This window comes from Egretta garzetta, unplaced genomic scaffold, assembly GCF_000687185.1.
Source record: "Egretta garzetta isolate BGI_Z169 unplaced genomic scaffold, ASM68718v1 scaffold38, whole genome shotgun sequence".
NCBI lineage: Eukaryota > Metazoa > Chordata > Aves > Pelecaniformes > Ardeidae > Egretta > Egretta garzetta.
Window position 1 is genome coordinate 250,182 of NW_009260667.1, and position 21,550 is coordinate 271,731.

General features: G+C 49.5%; 1 protein-coding gene across 1 annotated transcript in view; it reads right to left on the reverse strand.

Annotated features, from left to right (window-relative positions):
• Positions 1-2,306: 2,306 nt before the first annotated feature.
• LOC104132308 (solute carrier family 23 member 1) overlaps positions 2,307-21,550 on the reverse strand; it is a 23,081-nt gene continuing 3,837 nt past the window's right edge. The window contains exons 3-13 of the mRNA XM_009645579.1: positions 21,416-21,550; positions 19,955-20,112; positions 15,619-15,778; positions 14,075-14,256; positions 10,563-10,683; positions 10,077-10,233; positions 9,619-9,872; positions 5,969-6,133; positions 5,499-5,607; positions 4,342-4,437; positions 2,307-2,575 (exon numbers count right to left, since the gene is read on the reverse strand). The exon at positions 21,416-21,550 is cut by the window's right edge and continues 3 nt beyond it. Of these exons, the coding sequence (XP_009643874.1) occupies positions 2,307-2,575; positions 4,342-4,437; positions 5,499-5,607; positions 5,969-6,133; positions 9,619-9,872; positions 10,077-10,233; positions 10,563-10,683; positions 14,075-14,256; positions 15,619-15,778; positions 19,955-20,112; positions 21,416-21,550 (1,806 nt within the window). The remainder of the gene's footprint in view (positions 2,576-4,341; positions 4,438-5,498; positions 5,608-5,968; positions 6,134-9,618; positions 9,873-10,076; positions 10,234-10,562; positions 10,684-14,074; positions 14,257-15,618; positions 15,779-19,954; positions 20,113-21,415) is intronic.

The following is a 21,550-nucleotide window of genomic DNA, read 5'->3' on the forward strand; positions in this document are numbered from 1 at the left end:
GGCGGCAGCCTCCACAGAGCTGACACAAAGCCAGTAAAAGTACTGAAGGTTCCCCATTCGTGCTTCCCACCTTGCTTTTTCCATGTGGGAGTCCCAACCACAGCACTGAAGGAAAAAGTCCCACATGGAAGATGGAACATCTGAAGGCTACTCAGTACAGCAGGTTTTGGCCCTACTGGTGCTGCTGGTGTACCTCGTTCATTAGCTGTGTATCCTGTTCCCATCCAAACCGCTCCTCCAGTGTGTGGTGGGTCTGGCCAGCACAGGGACAGGGTGATGTAGACTTACGACTCACTTTCACACGTGTGCACAAGCAAATTCAAGAGTGAAGATGAGTAAGACCATGTCTGCTAGATGCCCTGGGAGCATAGGCTGGCTCTAAATGAGCTTAGAGGCGTAGTCAAGGTTGTGGAGGACAAAGGAGATACCAGGGCTGAGATGCCTGGGACCAGTCATCTCTGTAAAATCTGTGATGGGGAGGAGGGGATCAGATATACTTAAATGTACAAATCATTTTTTCTCCCAAAGACATAACAATCACAATCTTCAACGGAGGCACTCCAACCTGCCCATAACAGCAAACCATACCATAGTATTTCCTCCTTTAGCATCCCAGTGCTGACACAACTGATATATTCAGGCTTCATTCACTCCCAAAGCAAAACAAACCCAATATATCCCTTACTGATAAAACAAGCTGCATGCCACCAGAGCTGCAGGACAGGACTAAAGAACAGGCCTGGGACAGGCATGAGGAATAAAGGCTTTTCCTTGCAACCACCCAGGTTTTGCTTAGGCTTGAGACAGGAGGGCTAAGGGGGCATCGTATCGCGGCCTTCAGCTGTCCAGTGGAGGGTACAGAGGAGATGGGGTCAGACTTCTGTCAGAAGGGAACGGTGACACAACAAGAGGCAACAGGCACAAGGTAAAGCATCGGAAATGCCATTTAGACAGGAGGGAAAACGCTTTTCATCATGAGGGTGATCAGACACTGGAACGGGCTGCCCAGAGAGGCTATGGCTCTCATCCATAGCTCAACTGGACAATCCTCTGCAACCTGGTCTAACAGGACCAGCTCTGAGCTGATGGCCTCCAGAGGTCCCTTCCAACTGAATTGCTCCCTGATGCTTTGAATACTACCTGCCACTCACTATGGCAATCACCCTGAGAAATATCATTACACTCTACGTTTTATTTATCTTCCCCCCAAAACATCGAAGTATAAATCTCAATGCAGGAAACACCAGCTTATGCTACAGCAATCATGTTATTACACACCACTGGCAACCTGCACCATGTGCATCCACATTATATATGGCCATATAGGTTAAGGCTGTTTCTGCTGATAATGGAAAGGAGCAAGAATCTGCAAACCATTTTCCAGAGAAGTGGTTGTCACCGGACAATCACCACACCTGACCAAACAGGTACAGTGGGGGGAACACAGGACATAGCAGTAGCAGGGATGCAGCAGATTGCAGGCAGAAGAGTTTTCTTCTTCATCTTTGATGACAATTCCTTCATCTTTATAGGGTTTGGTGCCCTGAAGCTGGCTCCTCTGAGACTGTTCCCAGCACCCCAGGTGGGATTCATTTCAGTGAAGCTGGGTTCTTCTGTTAGGTCAAGAACCAAAGTAAGGTTTCTAGATTCCCTCTGTGGTCTAAGGTGGGAGAGGCATGTTCAGAAGACAATCCATCCCATTAACCTTAGACGCCTCTCTTACAACAACATTCCTTTGACTGATTCTAAACTGTGGGAATATGGAATGAGATGAATCATGACCTGGAGGTGCCCACTCCTTCCCCTTGGCCAGGATGAGGTGTAAACCACAAGCTGAGAGGTGAGCATTCCCATCACAGATCCTAAAGGTGGTGGGGATTAGACTCAGCCCAAGGGATGCCTGAGGAGTACAGAGCCCACATCAGGGATGCCTTCTTCTGTGGCCCCTTGAGCAGCCAGGACAGAGGACAAGAAGAGCTCTGCTTCAGCTCAACAGCTGCTCCTTGGGGTCCCCAAGGCTCAGTGCAAGGAAGGAAACAACATCTGTCCCAGGCATTTTTTGGGCTTTGTTATTCCCCAAAGAGGGCTTATGCTCTTCCTAGAGGTGGGCAGGCAGGAGCGGAGAGGAGAAAAATTACTCCCTCAAGGCCACCAGTGGTGCAGGGGGCAGAGCTGGGGAGAGAAAGACATTATCATTCTCCGGTTCCAGCCTCTAACAGCTGCCAGCTTGTGTTCAAATGATGGGGGCTGCACACACGCTTTTCAGATCTCTGCTGCTGAGATGAGTTCGTCTGCAGGCCAGGTGCTTATATCCTTGTATCAGCACCTATCTCAGAGTCTCTTTCTGAGCTTGCTTTAACGCTGCTTTCCTGTCCAGCAGCCTTCAGTTCATCCATTCTCTTGCCGCCAGGTAGTCTTTTGGGGCAAGCGGGGAGATACCGAAACCAAGAGACAGCACAGTGTTTAGTGCCTATGCCAAATGGAAGATCATAGACCCTGGACAGGAGCTGAGAGTTGTCCGCCTCTCCCTTGTGGCTGTTCTTCCATGCCAGGAGCCCCCGCTCCTCCTGCGTTCCTACAACAGCAAAATATGAGATGGTTGTCTTTAAAACAGCGAGTGTTCTGAGCATAGTACTTTTTATCAAACACATAAAAATTATACATGTTCCTTTTCTGGGTTAAGAAAAGGTGGCCTGTCCACCGTGGTAAAAAACGGTAATTAACAACATTGGCAGTAAATTTGGATGACACATCATAACCAAATTCAATCTCTCTCCCACCAATTTATCGTGGTCTACAATGTTCTTAGAGACCACCTGCTCTCATAAGTCCATAGGACATGTTTGTGTGGCCACCGATACGAATATAATCTGTGTTGGTCAGCCCATTTTGCCAAGTTAATATGAGGGTAAGCAGTAGCCTGGTAGCCCTACCCTCAAGGGCTCTCAGGCACCACCCAACTATAGCCTGTGGGCAAGGCTTTGGGCAACGATGCAATCAAGCTCAATGCCAGAAATTTGTTTCACCGTGGGAATACTATCAAATGATTGGTGAAGCCAATCGCTAGGGAGGAAGGAACGATAACTCCCTAAACACTGAGGCAGAGGCCCACTTGGTTACCATGAAGGGTATGCAGCGGGACCACGAGGAGGTGGGACCTCTGCAGCACAGCCCAGTTAGTAACTATGATCCTGTCTTAAGAGAGTCATAGTTACCTTGGGTGCCTCACACCCACTTCTCAAATCCCAGCAGACCCAGCACAACATACGGATGCGCCGCACTTAAACCCTTCTAGCTCTAAAGCTCTTTACAAAAATTCACTAATGAACTACCTAGACAATACCTGTCTTCTTGCAACAGCTTCCAGATAAGCAGTCTTTTCCACTGCTTTCCACAGGAATCAAGTATACCATGACAGGTTTTCACCAGCCATGGGGCATCCAAGAACTGTTCAAAGGGGGGTTGGGAGGGTGGGGGGTATTATTCGGTGCTAGGAAAGCAAAACTGGATGTTAACTGCCCAGATACTGTGGAGTGGGGGAATAAGGTTTAGTTAGCCATTACTAGTCAGTCACAGGCGTTCACCCTAGCCAAGAAATTGCTAAGCGCCTGTAATTGTTGCAGCAGCTGAGTGCGTCTTGGGAAAGGGAGTGAGCACACCTGGACATTCTGCCCAGAGGAGCTGAAGATCAAGGGCTACAAGAAAATTAATGAGCCAAAAGGAGATTGGCTTTCCAAGAAGCCTGAGACACTTAACAGAGAATCTGGTTAACAGAGTGTCCTTCCTCATCTTTTTCTGTAGTAGAAAAGAGGGTTTCCTCTCCTATTCTTATGTCATCCCTCCCCAGGTTCGATGAAAATCAGAGGTGCTCTGCTGTCTCTGAGGGCCAGCTGCAGGTTCTATAGCCTATCTTTGGTCATCAGCCTTTCTGACTGCTTTCCACTGCAGTGGCACCAGTTCAGCCTCAGTTTTAGCAGCTCCCATGAGGAGGCATGCGTCGGCTCCTTCCGCTTCTTGTAGCTGCCTTTCAACCAGCAACATGGCTCTAGGCTGGCCTTTTCCCTAAAAGACATTTTTCCCAAATAAATCTTTTCCTCAGACTGGGTTGTTCCTGAAAAATGCGTTAGTTTTTGATAAGCTGCTGTTTGCCAACCAGAGACCATTTCAGTGACGTCTCCTGTTCCTCTCCCCTCTCTGGGAGGAGGTCACTCACGTGGTGTTTCATGGTTGCTAGCACAACTCCTACCCATAGAGCAGTAGTCATGAAGACAAAAAATACTAGGGAAACAAACCCTAGGGCAGGCACAAACTAGTAGCTTAGCTCATTTCAGCAAATCCTACCTGGAATGGTGTTATCAAGGATAAACCCCAGGAGTCCGCCCACAAACATGCCAGTGGTGAGAAGCACCTGGATCACCTGGTCCAGCTGGATGATTCCTAGCAGAAAAACAAAGCTTTGGATTGCGGTGCAGAGACACACACATTTGACCAGCAACATACCCCGTGCCAAGAGGCTGCAAGCTGCATACTTGTTTAGACAAGACTTGCAAATCCCAAAGCAGGCTTAAGATTTGGCAATGCAAGGGAGATTGATCTCACTGCCAGTTTCGGACCTACAGTTTTATTCTGCATAATTATTCACTGACCCAGCTGCAGGAGATGGGAAGTGGGCAGGAGATGACTCAAAAGTACATTAAGAGCGTATTAACGGTGCAGACCACAGCACTGTCCTAGCAAAAGCCGCCTTCTGCTCCAAACATGTTCTGCATCTCCACGACATAACACCAACCAGTTCCCTACAAAAGCACAAGCTCCAGTTCCCAAAGAAATATAGGTGTATTTAGCATGGGATTTCACCACAAGTTAATCAGGTGTGATGTTTCTCTGTGAGGGCTAACTGACACGACCAAAACAGCCCAGTGACATAGAGCATCTGCTAGAGCATCTATAGAGCGTGTAATTTGTGGGCCCAGCTCTTTCCAGCCCACCCAGCATGCCATATATACCTTAAGAGAGGACACTACAGCCTTTATGACAAACACATTTAGTCACAGGAGAGACAATGAAGGCGTAAATGTTGGAGGACCAGAAATCTCAATAAAGTAAACTTGATGGAATTTAGCAAAGGAGTCTGCTCTTGCATTTTGGAAGCACAAAGTTTTACTGTGTATGAGCATGTAAGAAAGCCTCATTCGTTGAGATCTTGGTCAGGATTCACCCCTGGAGTATTCTCCTGCCCAAAGGCCCATCCTGGAATGTGTCCCAAGGAAGAGCTCTGCAATCCTTAGACTGACAGGCATCTGGCAAGGTGCAGTCACTGATCAAGAGCGGGGACTTCCACACCAGAGCTGTGCACCCGAGCAAAGGGCAAGAACAGCCCTCCCAAAAGCACAGGTTTCAGGACTTTATCAGGAAAACCTGGCTTTTGAAAGATTTTTCTGGATCAGCCTTTGCTTCAATTTTATGCTACAGAAAATGCTTCTGATGTCGCTTCTTACCTGTTTCCAGCAGTGTACTATTTTTGCTTGCCCAGTTGGGAACCGTGAGGCCAGCAAATAAAGAAAATCCGAAGATAAAGATGTTTCTGGAGGAGTTCATGTCTGTGTACTGCACAGAGAAATTGTATCCGTTATGTTTGGAATTTCACAAATCTGTGGGTTACTGTTGTGGTCATGAGAGATGCTCAGATGGAAACACCACATGCAGGAGCAGACGTGGGCAGCAGCCCTGGTGCTGCTGGGGCGTTACCGTCCTGCTGCCCCTAGTGCCAGTGAGCCCTGCCCCGACCAGGAAGCCCTCTGTGATTTAGCCCCTCTGGGTACGTGCCCTGATCTTCACCCGAGGAATTGTCAATGCAAATGTTTGCATTTGCTGCAGCGTGGTTATACCTGACTCAGCCTGGTAAGAACCTGGCTTGAAATGCAAGTCCCCTTCCCTAGGGATGAAACGGCGCTCGCACAGCTGTTACCTGCAAATTGGAAATCCCCACTGCCGTGATAACTCCAAACATCACAAGGAACATGCCTCCGATCACGGGGGTGGGTATGCTGGCGAGCATCGCCCCGACTTTCCCGAAGACACCGCTCAGGAGCATGGCGCAGGCTCCAGCAATGATCACCATTCGACTCCCTACCTGGGGCAAGAGGAAGAGGAGGCAGTCACATGCACAGAGAGGAAGAGGAGGCAGTCACAGGCGCAGAGAGGCATGGGATGGCAGGTTTCAGTGCCAACCTGCCGGGCAGGGGTTGCACCTGGGGCCGAAGCACTCAATAGTACGTTCAGGCGCCGGTTCAGATGCAGCCGCCGGTCAGCTGGGACGCTTGCACTGCACGGGAAGTGTCTGTATTTGCAGACTAGCACATATTTATCATGAAAGCCACTCAGAGCAATCATGGATCCACACCTATTTACTTGATGTTATCCTCTTTCCTATTGTTATCAGGACTTTAACAGTTTGCTGTTAAACAAAAAGTTTATTATTAAATTAAGAGCACAATTATCCCCACATGCAGCTTTGCTCTCGCTCCAGCCTAGAAATGTCTCGGCACACCCACAGGCTGGAGCTGCAACCACCCAGCCAATTCACCAGACAATCCTTCCACCAGGGTTTGGATTGCCATCTAAAAATGGCTTTCAACTAAGTGCCCCACACTGATCCCTGCATCCCCTGGAGACCAAGATTTGGCAGAGCAGAGCTGCCCAGGCTGGCTGCTCTGATCCCGAGCTCTGGGATCTGATATATCCTTTCCATGGTCAACAAATGGCTAATAAGGAGAGAGGAAGTCTCTTGGTCTGCCCCCATCTCTCATCACCCATCTAGCTTCAGTAAAACCATTTGTTTTTTCTCTCTTTTCTTTTTCCCCCCTAGGAAGACCCAGGGTGGCCTTTTCTTGGTTGGGTGCTACCACAAAGACGGGATGAAGCACCAAGCCACGCCTTTCATTCAGATCTGTTAGAGCATTCAAATAGGAAAGAAAAAGAGCATCTGCCAAACAAAGGGGTGAGAGACACATTTACAGATTATGGAAACTAAAAAGACAAGCAGAAATATTTATTAGACTTTCAGTTCAAGATACACCTTGCTGCACCAAAACTTAGGCAACTTAAAGAATCATGCTAAAATTTACAATGTTCATGTCTTAGGCAGGGAAACTTTGTAATCCCCTGCAAACATTTTATAATCCAATTAAATATTTTAATCCCTCCATTTAAATATCTGAAGAATGTAATTTTTCCAGGAAGGATTTTTTTGTGAATGCTTTCAACAAGAACATTCCCAGTAACTAGTGTCTCTTTTTAATTATTTCTTAAACATGTCCCTTTAAAATATTCTAAGTCTTACTCAATTGTGAAAGATAAATGACAAAGATTTGGTGGGGAGTTTCAAAATAAAATCATGCATTGCCTTCAGGTGGGCATTTTATATTCCCTGGCTTAAAACCTTGGGACACTGTTACTGTCAAAACTGTAATTTAATAAAAGCCAACAGATCTGTTTGTTCCAGGATTAGAATGAAGCTTCAGATTCTTAATTTTCCAAAATTTCAAATTACCCAGTATATGGAGTTGGCCTTAAAGGCAAATTACCTAATCTACTGATACACAACCGTGAGCATGTGCTGCTAAAGCCTCTAGTTCAGAGTTTGTTTCAATTATGTCAGGAAAACAAGAAAAAACATTCTCTTTCTTAAGTTCAAAGAAACTGCACAGTTCCCTCCTATCTATATGGTGACTCTGAGGTCTTCACCTCTCCTTAAAATCCTCCTCTTCTTTTTTGGGAAATGAGAGCTCAGTACTGGCATGATGGGCTTGATCAAGCAGCTTAAACATAGGTGCCTGGTGCCATTTAGGATGTTGCATCTTGGCAGCTTCTCCTTTGCCTTATCTGACAGCCCATGTGGATATCCGAGATATCCAGAGAAGTTTCAGATGGTGCTGGACTCCTCTGTTTAAGCAGAGGAAACAAGTCCCTTGCATTTCCATTTGTTATGGGAAAATGTGTTTCCCATGTAAAAACTAAAATGAAATCTGCCTTGTGTTCTCAGCATCCCCGTCTACCCCAGCCAGAGTTTTTACACTGATTTAAGGTTGAGATGAGACTGTATTTTCTGCTCTCTTAAGCATGAACAAGGTGAGCAGAGGCAGGATCTAAGGGAAACATCTCTCCTGAATCAGCAAGGATGGCACGTCCACCTGAAGGACTTAGCATACATGGGGAGAACATGTCCTATAATCTGATAATTGTGAGCCTGGGCTCTTTTGCACTATGCTACATTCCATACATACACTGCATGCAGCTAACTACATGCCAGGAAAGAATGGGCTCAGGTATATGGTTGGGACGCACAGATTTCATAGTGACAAGGCACATGTGTGACAGGCTAAACTGAACCCCATGCAGCCATCCGGGACAGCCCCTGCTGCTGGAAGCAGCCACCTCAGTCAAACACTAACGTTTCAGTCTGTGAAAAATGGTTATTGTGAGTGAGGTTTATAAAATCCAGTGAAATAAGCAATATTAAAGAGTGGGAGCCATAAGTCAAATTCTGCATTTATTTACTGACTCACAGCTCTGCTGACATGACATTGCTTATTTGACAAAGATTTAAAAATGTTCTCCAGTTGGCTGCTGGATGTACCTGTCCCCTGGCTGTAAAGCTTAGTGAAAAATATATGATCTGATTGTCAAGCTTATCTCCGGAAATTTCTTTCCCTTATAAGAGCAATAAGATACTCAAGGGATTCACAAACCTTTATAGAGAGGTAAAAACATGAACTTTTGCCATCACATTTTAGAATCCCAAAGAAATAATCTACCTTTCACATTATTGCTATCCTTGGGTTATACAAATTCTGAAATTTGAAGCCCATCTATTTTCTTTTTCCTGCTTTTCTCCTTTCCTTTCCTTTCCTTTCCTTTCCTTTCCTTTCCTTTCCTTTCCTTTCCTTTCCTTTCCTTTCCTTTCCTTTCCTTTCCTTTCCTTTCCTTTTCCCTTCCTTTCCTTTCCTTTCCTTTCCTTTCCTTTCCTTTCCTTTCCTTTCCTTTCCTTTCCTTTCCTTTCCTTTCCTTTCCTTTCCTTTCCTTTCCTTTCCTCTCCTTTCCTTTCCTCTCCTTTCCTCTCCTCTCCTTTCCTCTCCTCTCCTTTCCTCTCCTCTCCTTTCTTCTTCCTCTCCTCTCCTCTCCTCTCCTCTCCTCTCCTCTCCTCTCTCCTCTCCTTTTTTATAAATATATTTAGGAAGACAGACAGACAGACAAACAGACAGACAATCTTTGATAAGATCAGTCCTCAGGAAGTTTCCAGGTAGGCTCAGACGTAACATGCTCTCTTTAGTCTCACCCAAGCCAGGTGCCATGGGTCACAGCAGCGGGCACTCCTCCCGTATGCAGACCATCAGCAGAGAGGGTCTGACCGCCTCTTTTAGGCCATTCCTAGTGCTGCTGAGGTGGCCACCAACATGCCAGGGCACATTTTTCTGGCATGCCTTGCAGGAGGTGCGCTACGATCACATCCCAGGCCCCGCACATACCCATGTGCACCACTCCTTTGCACCTACACCCCTGGGGGAAACCTCCAGGAGGGCCAGGGCACCGCAGCCACCCTGCTGCAGCGACGCTCACCTTGGTGATGCCCAGGGCCCCCACGTTCTCGCTGTACGATGTGGTGCCATTCCCCGTCCCCCAGGCCCCGGCCAGGAGGCAGCCGATGCCTTCCACCCCGATCCCACGGCTGATGGCGTGCTTGGGTGGCGGTGGGGCCCCAGACAGGCGAGCACAGGCATAGTAATCTCCCACGGACTCCAGCATGGAGGAAATCACCCCGGCTAAGATGCCGAATATCCCAGCCAGGCTGACGGTTGGCACTCCCCACTGGCCTGCAAGGAAAGAGCTCGGTTCAGGTCGGTGGGGCACAGTTTGCCCTGAGATCTACTGCCAGGGCGGGGAAGAACAGCAAGGGTGCTTGTGGGTGTTTGCCTGATATTTGGCATTTCATCTCCCCCTGCTAGCCATAAGCAGAGGTGCAATCTGGAGCAGGGAGCAGCAGCACGGTGGGATGGGGAAAGGCAGGGCAGTGGTACCTGGGTAAGGCAGCCGAAACCAGGGAGCCCGGGACAAAACATCCCCACGAGTGTCTGTCCGGGCCAGGTGGCCATAGGCGGTGGGGTCCGCAGGGAGGACGTTGGTCACCGTCAGCAGGTAGCAGAGCAGCCAGCTCAGGGAGAGCCCCAACAGCACCTGCCCATCACATGCAGCAGTGGGGTCCAGTTAGGGCACGGCCGTGTCTCCAGCATGGTTGTGGGGCACAAGGCATCTCCCTGCCTGACCCTTTCCTCTGGCACATGGGATGGAGGCAGAGGGATGGCAGGGGGTCCTGGTGGCTCTCCCTCCCTCCTTCCCTCCCCAAATGCAGGGCCATCGGCACCTTCTCCCCCTGTGCCCCCTTGCTGTGCAGGCTGGGCTGGGAAGCACTAACTTGGCTGGACACAAGTCGGAAAAGACCCGGCAGGGGGGGGGAGGCCAGTCCCGCTGCCAGGACCACTGGGTGTCTGGGAACCCCAGCGTACCGGGAAGATCTGGAAGAGGTAGACCGGGGAGAGGTAGCACTTCTTGCCTCTCTGGTAAGACGGCAACGGCACAGGGACATCTTTCAGGTACTGGGAGAACAGAACTATGAAAGAAATAGTCCTAGGAGGAGGGAAAAACAGAGCATGAGACAAACTGGGTGCAGAGCTGGCCACCTGTCCTCACGTTAACTAAAGACTCGCTGCCTGAGGACCCAGGACTCCAGAGGACTCCAAAAACCAGACTCAGCACCAGAGAATGGATCCCCACTCCAGCAAGCCTGGGGTGGAACTAGCTTTCCATCACACTCTATGGACAACTCTGCTGCATTTACAAATTTTTTTTTCCTTTTGCTTCAAAACCAACCCCTCCAGATGATGCATCACTGAGTGTGACACAGTTGCCACAGCTTAAAAATTACACTTGAGTGAAAGAAAAACCTGAGAGATGTGCAAGGTCCGGGCAGGCTCTGTAGGAAACTGTCCCTGAACCTCTGCACAATTCAGATATACTGGAAATACAGGATTTATTGGTTTCCTGATTTCAGGTTTACCTATGCTGCTTTGCAAGTGGCAAAAAGCTCCTATGTGGCACAGAGAAAAGAAAAAGGATTTGGTTTGGTTGTGCAAGTCCCTGTTTTGAAAGAAAAAAAAAGCACAGTGGGACTGTGGGGCTGAACGTAGCACCCATCAAGCCCTCCCAGCCAGCCATGAAGGGGAGAGCATGGCCCTCCGGTCTGCAAGGGCTGCGCGGCAGAGGGGTCCTCCAAGGCAGGGTGCTCACATGTGCCCCTGGCAGCACCCAGGGCTCATTCTGGTGGAAGCAGCCACAAGGTGCAGCTCCTCTCCCATCCCTCGTGTAAGATGCATCTCCTGTGAACAGCAGCACAGCTGGGTGCGCTCACAGCAAGCCCTGCCTGCCCCTGGTGTGTCTTCCCCCCAGAAAGGGCAGCCAGATGAAGCTGGAGGCTGCAATATGCGGCAAGAGGGCAGGGACTGAGCACCCCGCTTTGACTGCTGAGCTGGTAGAAGACCTTGGACATTTTCCTCCTATGTTAACCAGGCCTCTGAAGGGCTCCTCATTTTTTAATAACAAATCTGAATTGTATACGTTGAGTGAATCAATCCGGGTAGGATTGGGTGAGAAATCGATTGCATCGGCTGAAGTGCTCTGACAGTGCATGGGAAACTGGTCGTTTCCCATGTGTGAAAAGGTGATGAGCTGAGGTGCGATATTCCCGGGCAGGCAGAATACCAGCCAGTGCAAAGGATACGCTAACCTCACCTCTCTGCAAAGACCTGCCACGGCATACAGCCAAAGGTTATCCATCAATCACTATTCAAAGCACTGAATGACTGGAGGCAGAAAGTCTGAGGAGGGACTGGTTTCCATTCCTGGTTCGTAAAGCTACAGAGGCCAGACAGACTGTGTCGGTGTACATTTTGTGCATTTGCATTACCAAAGGTGCTCGGCAGCCTTATGAATCACTGCAGAGCCCTCGTCTATCGTGGGTAGGTGTCACTGCTTATTATTCAGGTTGCCTGACACATTCCATTAACAAATGCTATTTTCAGCTGCTTATAATTCTGTCTAACTTTACCCATTCAGGATGAAAATTTCCATGGAAAATGTCTGCCTCGGGCCAAATATTTCTGGAAAAATATATCCCAAACCTATTTCAAAGAGTGATGTTCAGGAAATAGACATAGTATATAGCCTGCGTTGAGAAGGTCATTTTGCCTTCAGCAGCAGCAGGGTCTGCTTATGACCTGGAGCAGAAATTTGAGGTTTAGTAGAACTTGTTCTTTGGGGTGAGGGATATTGCTCTTTCTCACAAAAATCTGCTCATCTACGATCAGTCTGTAACAATGATCATTTATCCCAGGTCCCAAGCAGTCAGCAGAAACATCTCAGGCTTTAAAATTTGCAGCCCACAAAAGATTCTGAGCTTTCTGAGTGTGTCCAGGCCTTGCCCAGGGATGCGCCATCACCAGGGAGCAAGTGAGCACACACTAGGCCAGTTTCTTGAGGCACGAGCAGGTATCATGGGGGCTCTGGGGTATGATGGGGCTGGACAACAAGGCTGAGACCACCCGGCTCATGCCTTCTGCCTTCTCCATCACCCCTCTTCCCCTTTCCTTAATGGCACCCATGGAGCATGGAGGCAGCAAAAGAGGACACAAACTCAAAACACAATGATCAGGTTGGGGCTAAGTCACGGAAGAAAGGACCGGGATTAGCACTGCTAGAAGATGGTACAGAAACGAACAGGACAGACAGAAAGAGTGACCAGGGTTGAGAAGAGGGCACGGGCTGGAGGGCTGGGACCCCATTCATCTAGCGGCACAGCTGGGCAAAGAGGTCAAGCGAGGGACTGAGGTTCGGAGCCACTGACTGGAGAAAGGAGGCAGAAAACAGAGATAGTCCTGGCAAGGATAGACATTTTGCAGAGAAAATTCAGACTGGCTAAGCAAAAGGGCTAGGACAAATCATCAGAGCTGGGGAACAGGACAACCAGCCAGAGATGTGGTGGGAGAAACAACGGTGAAAGGAAAGCTGGGGGCAGGCAGGGCTTGGGGTCTTATGGGGTGCTGGTGGAAGAAACCAGTTAAGTGAGGAACTGGAGGCAGAGAAGAGAGGTGGCTTTTGGAGACTGGGAGGGCACATGCGGGGAGGAGTAGAGAACTGCAGAGAGGTGGATTGGAGCACATCCCCGCAATGGCACGCTGCCTTCCTGGGTCTCCAAAGGCAGCTCTGAAAGCACTAGCAAACTGATGGGAGCCCACAGAGAGGACAACAACCTACTCCTGTTGCATGTTAGCCCAAGCTGAAGTCTGCATTAGGGACCTGAAGGTGCCAAATCTGCAGGGGAACCATGCAGTGGCATTTCTATTCTTTGAATTAGTTTCTGAAATACCAAGGAATTTGTGCCACCAGACACACTCGTACACTCATGCACAAGGGCACGCACACAAATCTCCCTGAGACAGCACTCAGTGCTGCAAAGCCAGGCACACAGACACCTCCAGGGCCCCCCAGGCCCTCTGTGGAGAAAACAATTCCTCCTCATCATGTGAAAACAATACGTAAAGCACCAGCTATTTTAACTCAAGGAATACCTGAGTGCTCAACTTTGTCATTTTAGGAATGCTTTTTTAACTTAAATAATGGGCGGTTAAGACAGTGTGCATAGACAACTGTGATGGAGACTGGCCCCAGGAACCACAGACAAGAAAGACTTGTTTCTCTACTGACCTATGAACTTTGGATTTTCACAGAAATCAGATTTTTTTTAACTCATTTTGGGGTTTTGCTTTGTTGCCGAGGGCTCTAACCTCCTGGGGTGGGGGGATCTATGTCACACTGCTGTCTTGTACAAGTCTGCTGCGTGTTAGTGCTCAACAAATAAACTTCTAACCCAGGGGAACCCTGCTACAGACTGCGACGCTTGATTTCATAGTAGAGGTAGGCGGTTTGTGTACACGCCGCTTTCCCAGGGGGAAGTGAGACTTACATGAACGCTATGCCCCAGTGCTGCCCAGCCTCGTCCCCAGCCGAGTCAAAGAGAGGTAGTGCAACCAAGGTGATGGTGGGGGCAATTGTCAGGGGGCCGATGAACCTCATCAGAAATCCGATTAGGCCAGAAAATCCAACGAAGATTTGAAAGCAGGAAGCTACAATGATAGCTCCTTGCACCTGGAAAAATGGAGGAAGAGAGCAGAGGCTGAAAGGAGCTCCAGCTGTTGAGCTTTTTCTTCCTAAGTCAGTGCAAAAACCCGTGTGAGAGCCAAGCTCAGCCTCCAGCGACAGAGCCAGCACGGAGGCTTCCCGCTGACTACAGCAAAGCCTGGCTGAGCCTTACGTGTGGGGAAGGACCACCAAAGTACCAACACACCAACTCCCCCTTTGGCTGATGGATTTAGTCCCCCCCAGGGCTAATTCTGTTCCAGAAACCCCCTCCTCCCTGGCCTCTTGGGCCACACAAGCATGCATCAGCTTCTCTGTGCTCTCCCTGCTCCCCCAAAGTGCAGGGGAAAAGCTCTTGCCCTGAAAATGGGAGCAGGGCCATGGTCTCTACTCATCTCCCATCTGGGCAGGGCTTGAGGCATTTCAGCACACTGGTAGGGCAGGTGGGTCATTACAGCCTCTGTTGTTTTCTGAGTATGGGTTTCCCTCTGGGGACATACTTATCACCCTGAATTTTCCTGTGTTTGACAAACAGTGCTAAGTCACCAGCGATTACATCCTGAAATGCCCTGCCCTGCTCACATCAGCTCCAAGCAGGGGACTCCGGGGGTGAGGCTGCTCTCTGCCTTCACAGATTTGGTGATAAACCCAGGCTGGGTCCTCTGCGGTGCGCAGCCTTCCCTCCCCTGGCTCCAAAGGGAAGAGGAACACAGGGGCTGGGGTGAATGAAGCATCCAGCCTGAAAGAAGGCAGCAGCACTGCCCTTGTGTCAGATTTATGAGTGGCGGTAGGGAGGGCAGCCTGTGCTGCACAGCAACTCCTTCATGAGCTCACGCTTCCCGGGTGCCTTGCAAAGCACCCCAACAGATGGACTGACAGAGGCAAATTTAGCCACCTGCTCTGATAAGGCAATAGATGTATGACAAGGCACTGAGATCCCTGATCTTTCCTCCTCTCTCTTGACTTCCTAAGAATGCACTTTTCCTTAATATTTACAGTAAGCTCTGCCCTTGCATTTCTTTTTACTAGGTTTCTTGTGCTTAGACAGGGTCCATTCCTTGGAAACATCTTTCCTCGCTTCCCTCCTCAAGGCTAATCACACTTCATGGAGAAAGGATCTGGCTGGACCAGCGGAGACTTTGCAGGGACCATAAATCACCTGAGGTCTGCACATCCCCTGCTCAGCAGCAACAGTGAAGCATCTGCTTTTCTAACGGAGACTAGATGCTTAGGAAGCTGCAATGGGGTGAGGGCCAAGGTCCATTGGGGATGGTGGGTTCTCCAGCACTGATGGCCCCTGCCATGCTCAGGTGTTTTTCTGAAAGCAAACAGCCCTGATACAGAGCAGGTGCCACTGAAAATGTAATATACCTCTCGCATCCGTGTCTGCCAGACTTCGATGAACTCTGGTGAAGAGGCATTCACCAGGGTAGCGTTCTGCGTCCAGGCAGGGCACTTCCACTTGGGGAGAGACAGCATGGCCAGGGTTGGGGTCAGGAATGCAAAAGTGCCTCCTTGAATAATAGGCAACCTGGAAGGCAAGCAGAGGCAAAAGATGATGACCAAGAATGCTGGAAACCTAGCTGCATAGGGGTGAGTGAAAGGAAAGAGAAATAAACTTAAAAATCAGCCCGCGCATGGCCTCTGGCAGTATCTTTTGAAATGTTCTGGCAGGTCTCCATCACTGACCATGGGTGGGCATTGCTGCCCATTGCACTCAAAAGCAACATACCCGGGGGGAAGAGCCTCACTGCCAACAGAGAGGCTCATCGGTGCTGGAGTCAAACTCTGCGGCCCACGTTAAGGAAAGCATTCCCCCTAAGGTGTGACTAGACCATGGAGCTGCACACAGTAAAACAACTGAAGGAAAAAGCTGGAGGAAGGGAGAAGACCAAGGAAGAAAGATGACAAGACTCTGCAGAAAAGCTTAGCATCAACCTAGACCCAAATCTTTCCAACATCTGGTTGCTTCCTCTGTCCCCTTCAGCTGCCTCAGTTTTCTTCACAACCTGCTCATGAACATGCACTGGCTACTCCCCACATCCCAACCATCCTCAGACTGAGGGCAGTGGAAAACGTGGCTTGGCTTTTGTTACAGTTTTTTAAAGCTGATGACCCTGCCCTGTTTCCACAGACACTGGAAAGGAGACCTGCGTGGACAGGTCTGAGAGCACTGGCTGGGTGAGACCTTGGCTCTCCCCCAACGCCATGCATCTCCTGGCTTAGAGCAACCCTGACTCTGGAAACCCCTTGGGTTAGCAAGGAGCTCCCATCCCCAGGGGCACTCAGCACTGGCTTCGTACAGAGCTTTGTACAGCAGAGCCAGCGCTCCCGTGAGCTACAGCAGCCTCTTCTCCTTCCACGCTGGGAGAAATTGAGACAGAGAAGCCACCGCAGGCATTAAGCCCCCATTACAGTGCAAACTGGTTTGGCCATTCCTCTGGCAGGCTTGAAAAACCCAAAGCTGCCCGAGGGCGCAAGCTGGCACAGCAGCTCTGAACAAGCTGAGGGAAAGCTCCGAGGCACTTCAGCTTCCTCCGCTTAGAAATCGCCCCCGGGGAGCTGCCCCCAAAGCAACCTCTCCTTGCACCAGGAGCTCCCAGAGCGCCTGCTCAGAAAAGCAGCAGGGCAGCCAGCCAGGCAGGTGCTTCGGCAAGGCATGGATTTCCCTGAACTAGGGGTGTTTCCACCATTGTCTGGGAAGCAGTGGAAAGTAAGAGACCACATAGCTGTAACAGCACCACGTCTCTGTCACCTAAACCAAACATTTATATCGCTGCAGTTACTCATGCCATGCACAACCGAAGCACTGTCTGTGCTTTGCCGGTAAGTTATATTTGAGTATCAGTCATCTGTGGAGTCACTTATTGACGGCATTCGGCCAAACATGCTGCAGCCCTCAAAGGATTTTGCTGGGCAAGGCAAAAACCAAACAAAAATAAACAGAGAAGGCCCAGTGCCACCACTGTTGAATTAACAACAGATTTATAGCTCCCACTGCATTGGCCCTCGAGCTATTTCATAGCCAGTGCTGGCATGGGTGGGCTCAGAGCAAACTGGAGTGCCGAGGCAATGCATATGGGGCATGCTGAGCTACTAAAATGTTCCGAGAGCTGGAGCACCTCTCCTATGAGGACAGGCTGAGGGAGTTGGGCTTGTTCAGCCTGGAGAAGAGAAGGCTGCGGGGAGACCTGACTGTGGCCTTTCAGTACCTAAAGGGGGCCTATAGGAAAGATAGGGAAAATCTTTTTAGTAGGGCCAGCTGTGACAGGACAAGGGGTAATGGCTTTAAACTAAAACAGGGTAGGTTTAGACTGGATATAAGGAATAAATTCTTTACAATGAGGGTGGTGAAACACTGGAACGGGTTGCCCAGAGAGGTAGTGGAGGCCCCATCCCTGGAAACATTCAAGGCCAGGTTGGACGGGGCTCTGAGCAACCTGGTCTGGTTAAAGGTGTCCCTGCTCACTGCAGGGGGGTTGGGCTAGATGACCTCTAAGGGTCCCTTCCAACCCAAAACATTCTGTGATTCTATGATTCCCAGGGAAAGCTGCAGCTTCAGAGAAGGAAAAGTTGTGTTCTGATCATCACCACACAATGTCCAAGCATCTGCTAAGGGGAGGTCACCAGAATGGCAAGCGGCCTGTGTCTCCCCACAGGAGCCTCTTGGAGAGTCTGTCCAGTGACCCTTTGAGACCTGTCACTGATTTTTCCTGCTGTGTAACACAAACAGGCTGCAGGTTGCAGCGGGTCGAGGTTTTCCCTTGACTACTGCTTCTGGAGGGCTGCCCCCGAACCGCACTCGCTCTTGGTGGGAAGCTCCCCATCTCCATGGCCAGTTCCCATCCGTTCATTCATGTCCCAACATTGTCTTTTAGCTGAAATGGTTTCTCCCTGCCTGATCTCCCCCATTTCTCTCCCAGACTAGTTGCAGGCTGCAGCCGTACCCCTCTGAGCCTCCCCTTTGCCAGGCTAACCAAGCCAGCCTCGGTAAGACGAACCCGCTCCCGGCCCTGTGCCACATTAACAGACCGTCTCTGTACCTCTTCTCCTCTGAATTAGTCTTTCTTAAATATGAACACCAGGAACGGTGCAGAGCGCTTAGCTGAGGGCTCCCCTGGGCCTCAGAGAGTGGCACGGATGTTTTCCAGGAAAAAGCGTCCCCTCCAACTCATTATTCGCCATTTTTCTGGCTGTCTTTCGGGGATTCATGGTTATCAACTGCTACAGCATTTGAGAAAACAGTAAAAGGAGAAAAAATAATCTGCTTCCAACTGTCTCCTCAGGCTGGGTTTGCCTCCGGCCACAAGGCAGGCTGAGTCCCACCTTTCCATCAGGAATGTCCTCACACATTATAGTTGGGAACAGCAACAAGGCAATTGCATCCTCAGCACAGCAAAAGCCATTCAAGCTTATCCTAAGGGAACAACTCGTTACCACTTAATTTGATCTCTTGTACCTCATTTAGCTATTCAGCCGCAGGAGAGGCTCCCTGCTACTCTTTCATCCTCTGCTAGCAGTGAGGAGGGGACATCACAGCTCTCAGGGATTCACCCAGGTGTTTTGGGGGGTGCCTGGGAGGACTCCAGCTTGAATCGCACCAGTAGCCACAGCCACGGTCGTGCACCCCAGTCTGAATTTAACCAAACTGGGAAGAATCAGATTCTCTCTTTTTCGTGGCCAGGGTGTCCCCCCTCCTCTGCTAATCCTATAGCAATGTAGGAGAAGGGGAGCACCCTCCGGTGAGAGGCTTGCCTACAGCCGCTTCTTAAGACAGGCAGAGACGGAAACATTGCACTGGGTAACAAAACAGGAGTAAAAACATTTTGTAGAGCTGGCAGTTGACCAGTGATTTGATCACAGAAGAGTTTTAACCAGATCCCTCAGATTCAGAAGCCAAAGAATGTGTGATTTTTGCCTTTGAAACAAGAAACATGGGTTCCCACCATATTGGAGGAAAAAACAACCTGTGGGAAGAGAGAGGCAGCCCAGAGTTATAACAAGAGGTATAAAAGAAATTTTGCAAGGCCAGCCAAGACGCAGGGTCTTTGTGGCAAGGGGGGGTGCTTGCAGTCGTGTCTCTTATTAAGTACTTCATTTTGTGGGTAGTGGATGGCAACTCCACGCTCATCTCCTCACCATCAGCTCTTCAACAGCTCAGCAGCAAAGAGGATTTACCTTGCTTACATTCAGATTTTGCCACGAAACCCTGAGCATGGGAAGTAGTATGGCTCAATGGGATATGCTGCAGAGCTCCTCTCGATGAGTCCCTAAGGGGCGGCAGACAGGCTCTGATTTCTCCCAGTGATCCCCTGCCCCAGGGTTTCCTACAGGTTCTGTTCTCCCTTGATCCTGGGCCCAGATCAGAAGGGTCCTGCCTCAGCTGGAGGATCACTGGGGTAAGGAGCAAGCAGGTACTGCTTACTGCATGTTTCAATGCGTTATTATTTTGTAGGACAGATTCCTTATAGGCCCAAACAAAGGTGCATCAAGTACCAGGAGATGCAAAGGTCAGAACACCGAGGCAGCCCTGCAAAGTTATCACCTACAGTGATTTCAGGGTGCTTTGGCATGTGCCCTGATTGCCCGAGGGTAGCAAATGACCCTCACTGATACATAAACTCTACAGCAGACTGGTGGCCAAGCACATAAGAATTGCATCTACAAACTGTTTTGTCACATGTCCCATTTCTTGCATTTGGCCTACCTGACTCCAAAGAGGACTTGCAGCAGGGTGCAAATCCCTGAGACAAAGAAGATGGTGCTGATCAGGTGGCTCTGGGTGAGGAGGTCGTGCTGGAGGCAAAGCTCTTTGGAGAGGATCAGCGGGATGGCTACGAGACCTCCCATGGCTGTCAGGAAATGCTAGGAGCCACAGAGAAAGACTGGGTGAAGAAGGACACAGAACTGGCTGTATGTTTTTACCGTGTTTTTTGAGGGAAATCTAAAAGTAACTCACAAATTTGTGCTTGGTACTAGTATTACCCATTCTCTTTTTTGGCAGCTTCAGTGCTTCAGTTGTTCCAAAGTACCTACAAGAACTGCAATGCACCCCCACAAACTTCTCCTGCTTTCCATGCCCAAAGACCTTCTGTAGTGCTCTGGACTCCCCAGCCCACTGTCAGACACAGTTTACCCCAGCACCTGCAGGCAAACCTATCGGGGTTGCTCTTCCAGGAAGGTGGGGACGTCCCAAGGTAGGGGGAGAGATCAAACAGGCAAAGTGAGTGCAAATGTTTCAGTCCATCTCATTTGCACCACAAAGGATAACATAAAGTGTTGGCAAATTGGAGCTACCTGTTTGTTCTTTCTTATCAGTAGTTTTTCTCCCACAGTGCAATTACAGATAACCATAAAAAATGGATGCCAAAGACAGGAAAAAGCAGGCATTGCATTTTTCAGAAGAGTCACAGATGTATTTCTGCAATGATCTTCAGTTAATTATTAAATGTGAAAATAATTTTTCAAACTTACTTTTGCTTTAAATATTAACCTTAGTGCTTAGTTCTCACCTCAGAGCGCAGAAATGCAGTGGTGGAACTGGTGGCACTCAGAAACTCACTGTGCTCATTAGAGACATGTTTTTTAAGATGCAGATGTGTTCAGAAAACCTTGGCTTAATACACTCTAAATTTGAGATGACCATTTAAGAGAACAAAGTACAAAATGCCCACCAAGCTCCAAGCACAGTTCATCGTTACCTTAATCGCTCTGAGGTCTCTCTTCCCTGAGGCTCCTCCATACCCAGCATGGCATTGGTGGCATTGGGACATCTAACACGCCTGGGCACAGACTCCAGCCAAATCAGCGTTGTTCCATCTGCTTAGTTTATATTGCCATGGGAAGGCAGAAGTTCAGAAGCCCTTAGACATCTGGCTACCTTCAGCTGAGGTATCCAAACTGTTCTTAATTAACTATCTGGCTCCAGCCCCAGGACTCTGCCTTCCCATTTTCACTTCAAGGGGCAGGGTGTAGCTGTGGGCACAGGGATAACTGCTGGTGCTCAGGAGGCGGTGGGAAGGACTTGAGTTCGAGATCCAGCCCTACAGCTCCATTCATGCCCAGTGAAGGTGAAGCACTCCCAAATTCAGCTTTCCCCCCCATTAACCAGCTGAACAGCTATTAAACTTCCACCCATCCCCAGCCTCCACCTGCTCCCCCATTGCACCTGAATGCCCAGCAGGATGCACAGGTACCAGGGGGGCACATCCGTGATGGTGTAGGCAAGCTTGCTGCCACCATGGCCCGTGCCCCTGCCTTCCTCTGGGCCCCGGGCAGCGCGATCTGGCGAGGAGCAGTAGTG